The sequence below is a fragment of the Paramormyrops kingsleyae genome, chromosome 5 (assembly GCF_048594095.1).
Source record: "Paramormyrops kingsleyae isolate MSU_618 chromosome 5, PKINGS_0.4, whole genome shotgun sequence".
NCBI lineage: Eukaryota > Metazoa > Chordata > Actinopteri > Osteoglossiformes > Mormyridae > Paramormyrops > Paramormyrops kingsleyae.
Window position 1 is genome coordinate 19,061,248 of NC_132801.1, and position 5,075 is coordinate 19,066,322.

Here is a 5,075-nt window from a genome sequence, read left to right on the forward strand (position 1 = left end):
GAATATCAAAATAAAAGCCTATTTTTTTGCTCATCCCTTGTACTTTTTTTACAGTCCCCTACAATTACGGCACAGAGTGCTATAGGTCCAACTGACTTTTAACAGCATACAACTTTACATTTTAAAAAACGACTGTTTCACTTTCATATAACTGCAATTAATATGACAGGCGAAATGACAGCTCATATTCTTAAAGCCAGATCTGGCACCCACTTCTTTTGCATCCACAACAGGAAGTTGCGCAATTAACATATATTGGCTGGCGCACTCTTTTCAGCCGGCTTATCGTACTGCCGCCCGCGTCGGAATCTGCTTTCAAACCTGTACTTATAATTACTGCCTCTGGGCCCTTCCATATCCATTTTATATGGTGGTTCTTCAAAGCTGATACTTAGACTAAAGTACTTCGCAATTGTATGGTTCGAACGCGTAAAAATATCTGTAGCGCCGCATCACTTATCATGACATATAAAACATCCAGTCATGCCTTGTCTTGTTGTCAGTCACACGTGTCTGTGCCCGCGGATGCACTGGCATCGCGTCCAGGACGTTCCTCTACATTGTGCTCTGTAATCCACCATGACGCTGTACTGGATAAGCAATTATAAGACGGATGGAAGGCAGCTGAATTTTATTTTATTTTATTTTATTTTATTTCCAATGGAGGTTTTATTAGGATTAATCTACCATATGTAATATAGCACATATCCCAAATGTATCTATGCCAGTGTGATTCCCTGTGTTATGTTGTCTTTGATAGGATCCAGGCTTTCGGCGACCCTGAACTGGATGAGCTGGAAATGGTACGATGTACAGGCGTCGTTAGGTCCGATCAGTCCGTGTTATATTCCCGAGTATTTTAGCCCCGATGTCAATCTTCCTCCAAAATAAAAAGTCAAGTCCCAGGTAAACTTGACTTAGCCCCTGATCTTTTAAAATTCCCTGGTAGGATGAATGATGTATATGTTTCATACCATGGTCACATCTTTAGGTCATTCTTTCCAATAATAACAACGTTTAAATTATGGATTACTTATTAAAACAAGTAAAAAATCATAAGAATCATCCAATCATTAGAATTTTGTCTTATTTGTTAAGATAAGACCTCATTGTCATTGTAGTTATACAACGAGACTTTGGTTGTTCAAAGAGAGGAAAGCACTGGTGATTAATGCATTTTATGTACTTTATCGCTACCCCACTAAATGCTTCCAAATATTTATGTTCTTTTCCTTTGTTATTTATATTACATGCAATTAGAACTGCTTTTATTGTCTATTTATATAGCATCGGCTTTAGATGATTTTATATAGACAGAGAGAAAGACATGAATTTAGCTCATTTTACAATATATTTACTGGTAAATAATAAGATTATCAACTAAACCGGGACAAATAAAATATATCCAAAACAAAAAATAACGAGAGGATAAATATTACCTCATATTAAAAAAAAAAACTCGATGAAAGGACCTAAATATTTTACTGTAATTTATAAAGAGAAGTCACGCTACTTGCTTTAAAAATTATTTCACCTTTGAACAGCGGTCTCATAAATGTTATCGACAGATAGTTAAATATTTTCATATTCATTCAGTAATATGTCAAATGTGGAAATGTCGCACACATTCACCCCACGACAGTAGGTGGTGGTAACAAACTCCAGTGTCGGTAGGAGCGCAAAGAGAAAGTTAGTCTGAGTGAAGAAGAAGAAGCAGCAGAAGAAGAATTCGGAGGCGCCTCACGTGACCGGAGTCTTGTGACCGGCCCAAGAGCAGGAACACAATTTTCAAGAGTTCACCAACACTTTTAAGTAGATACTGCCGAGATCAAAAGGAAAGGGAAATAACGAGGCCTTAAGCGGAAAGGTTGTTATATTAAGAAAACTAAAATCAGGAGGTCTCTAAAATCTAACAACGTATAAATCGGCATTTATTGCTGATATATTAGGGCGACATGCATTGAACACAAAGGGTCTAATGTCCAATTTACCAGCGACCAGAAAGTAGCCGTAGGGTCGGGGAGTGATACTTTCGGTATCCGAAGTTCTTGTTTTTAATCGAGCCCGGAAAACGTATGTTAGATCGGTGCCGTCGTTCTGAAAGCGTGTAGGACGGAATCGAACTTGAAGGAGCAACACGTCGAATATGGACAGCAAACCGCTGCTGCAAGAGAGACCTCCTGCCTACAACGCGGTACCCGGTGCTTATGAATACGGACCACAGCATAACTACGGGGCCATTGCTCCGCCTGCCCAGCCGCAGCCGGGATTCCAGCAACCACCGCCGCCGTATCAGTATCCCGAGGGACCAGGTAAGCGACACCTCGCCGCCGTAACCCCATTTAACTTCGCCCCGTTTGCTTTGGACGACGGCTTTTCTATTTAGGTATTCAGTGTTTAGGGTTTGTCTTACGGCAGCTTATCGGTGCTAATTTGTGTGTCGAGCTGCACTCTATAAACTGCTGTAACTATAAAACGTTAATACAATGTCGGCGTTTCCAATCTGTCCACGCAACAAACTCTTCAAAAGTGTTCATGTGCATCTTTTAGAGAGAAGGCTCGCTCATTAGCCCTCGTTAATTATGTACTAAGCGCATTATTTAGCGCACTGATAAGCCATTAGTCCAATTTTTAAAATATGTCAAAATATTTGTACACGATATTGCGCTGAATCCATGTTAGTAGGCTGATTTGTAATCTGCTTGTCTGACAGGACTGTTCTATTTCAGACTGGTGTTCAGGCTGACTTATCCAGCTCTATAAACAGATAAAATATGGTTATGTTTTTCCATAAAAGTGCTTTCCTGCTTTTCATTTTTGACAAAACAAGTTTTTGTAACATTATTATACATTGATATTGTGTATTAGTCAACAAAACAAATGCTTGTTTTCATTTGCTTAGTCCCTTTTCAGTGGTGTTCATAGGAACATGTATCTAGTGCTGATATGCAACTAGTGGTGTCTAATAGTAGTTTTACTGAAGGACAGAGTAAAAATACTTTTCTTTTTCACACAGGATACACACACCCGTCCCTGCCAGTGCCCCCTGTTGCCCAACAGCCAAACTACACAGGGACGTACACCATCATCCAGCCCTCTGTCGTGGTGGTGGGAGGCTGCCCAGCTTGCCGGTGAGTTGTGCACTCCTGCTTTCACTGACCCTGTTTCACGGTGTACTGCACAGCACACAGTTACATGTAAACCAGCATGTTTGCAGATGAACATGCAAAATTTAATTTAAAGTAGTTACTCATTATCTGCGGCTGCGTCGTCAAGCAGTCTACCCAACAGGGTTTGTGAGAGTAACTTACTTCTCATTAGCGGTATCAACCAATGACATGTGATATGAGGTTGTGTAGTGTATTGATTCCATGTGGTAATTAAACTGAAATTAGTTCTGAGATCTTTTCTTTTACAGAGGTTCATGTTCCCTTATTTTAAATAAGCACAAGGTATCATTTCAAAGAAAATGGATTTTTTAAAGTTCCTCAGCAGCAACTAGTGTTTATCACATGCTTGAAATAGATCAATATTGGTAGTATTTAATGTTAATATTTCAATGTAGAATAGAGTTTTATGCTTCAGTAGCATGTAATAGTCCCACATTCATCTTTAATTTAACTCAGCTGGTTAATTGGGGGAGAAGTAGTGGCAGGTAACACGGACACATTGGACAAATGATGTCACGGCTAATCTGTGTGTATATATGTATATTATATGTATATCCGTCTTCTACCTGCACTAGAGTCGGCGTGCTGGAGGATGACTTCACCTGCCTAGGAATTCTTTGCGCCATTGTCTTCTTTCCCATTGGGATCCTCTTCTGCCTTGCACTGCGCCAAAGAAGGTGTCCCAACTGCGGAGCCACTTTCGGATAGGCCACAACGTGCCGGCTGGGGAGGCACGGCCTCCGAAGAAATTCCTTTACTGTTCTTTTGATCTTTTTTTTTTTTTTTTTTTAATTGCCATTCGCCATATGCACTTACCTCCGTCAGGCTTATGTTTGTAAAATTACCTTGTGGCAGCCAAACCCAGATATGCATGTGAAAACGTGTAGCTCTCCCCCCCCCCCCCCCATTCCTGTTCACATGCATGGAAAGGAGGAAAGCAAGTAACTTTGTCATCTTGCAATTCTGTACTTTACTATTCACCTATTAGCTGGTGCCTTTGAAATAAACATACATAATCATTTTATTTTTAGTAATGCAGGAATCTGAACAGGGAATGTTCCATCTGTATGTATGAATACCAATGAAAGACTGAGGGGGTGAACTGAAAATGGAGTGGTGTTCTGTGGATGGAACACACCCCCCCACCCCCCTTGGTGCATCCTAACCCACAACCAACCAAAATAATATGCTTCCTTTTTTCTCTCAAAACAGATTGTCTGTCTTCTGGTAATTGGTGGTTATCTATCATTCCATTTGAGCTTTGCTTGAAATATCACAAGGGCATAATTCCCTATTTTTTCAGCGTCTAAGCAATCATATTAGGAAGTGCTTTTGCACCTAATTGCATCGCAAACAGGCATCTCTAACCAGTCAAAAATTATCCTTTCCCTTAAATGACGTAAAGGAAACATTCGTTGGAGGAAACCATTTTAGTAGGAACTGATACTATAGAAACTAGGTGAATGTTCTACAATTGTCATTGTATGCTCTGTTTTTCTAGCACATCATCAGTGATGTATTGCATTCGACTGCTATTAGCATTGACCTTAGGAATCACTTTTGGACCTTGGTCATTTAAAATGCAACACTGTGAATGATTTCAGGGAAATTTGTGAAGGTATGTTAGATGGAAAAAAACCTGAAGAAAAACTGAATTGATTCAAGTATCAAGCTCTTCAAGATATCAATTCTCTTCTAATGAAAGACAATCAAGTCTGTTCAGCTGTGTTGCATTCATACATTAGGTTAAGGTATAAATATTTCACAGGCATTTTACCTTGAAATACACTAAACCTATGATTTATTGTAACTTTTATATAACAATTGTAAATAAAATTGAGCATGTAATTGGTCTGGACTGAATTCTTGGTTTGGTTATCTCAAAAAGTTATGGATTATAACAGG

General features: G+C 39.4%; 1 protein-coding gene across 1 annotated transcript; it reads left to right on the forward strand.

The window, feature by feature from the left end:
- Window positions 1–1,688: 1,688 nt before the first annotated feature.
- LOC111842511 (membrane protein BRI3-like) lies at window positions 1,689–5,018 on the forward strand. Its single transcript, XM_023809170.2, has 3 exons — window positions 1,689–2,312; window positions 3,017–3,131; window positions 3,746–5,018. Exons 1-3 carry the CDS (start codon window positions 2,147–2,149, stop codon window positions 3,876–3,878), a joined length of 414 nt encoding a protein of 137 aa, XP_023664938.1. The 5' UTR covers window positions 1,689–2,146; the 3' UTR covers window positions 3,879–5,018.
- The last annotated feature ends 57 nt before the right edge of the window (window positions 5,019–5,075 follow it).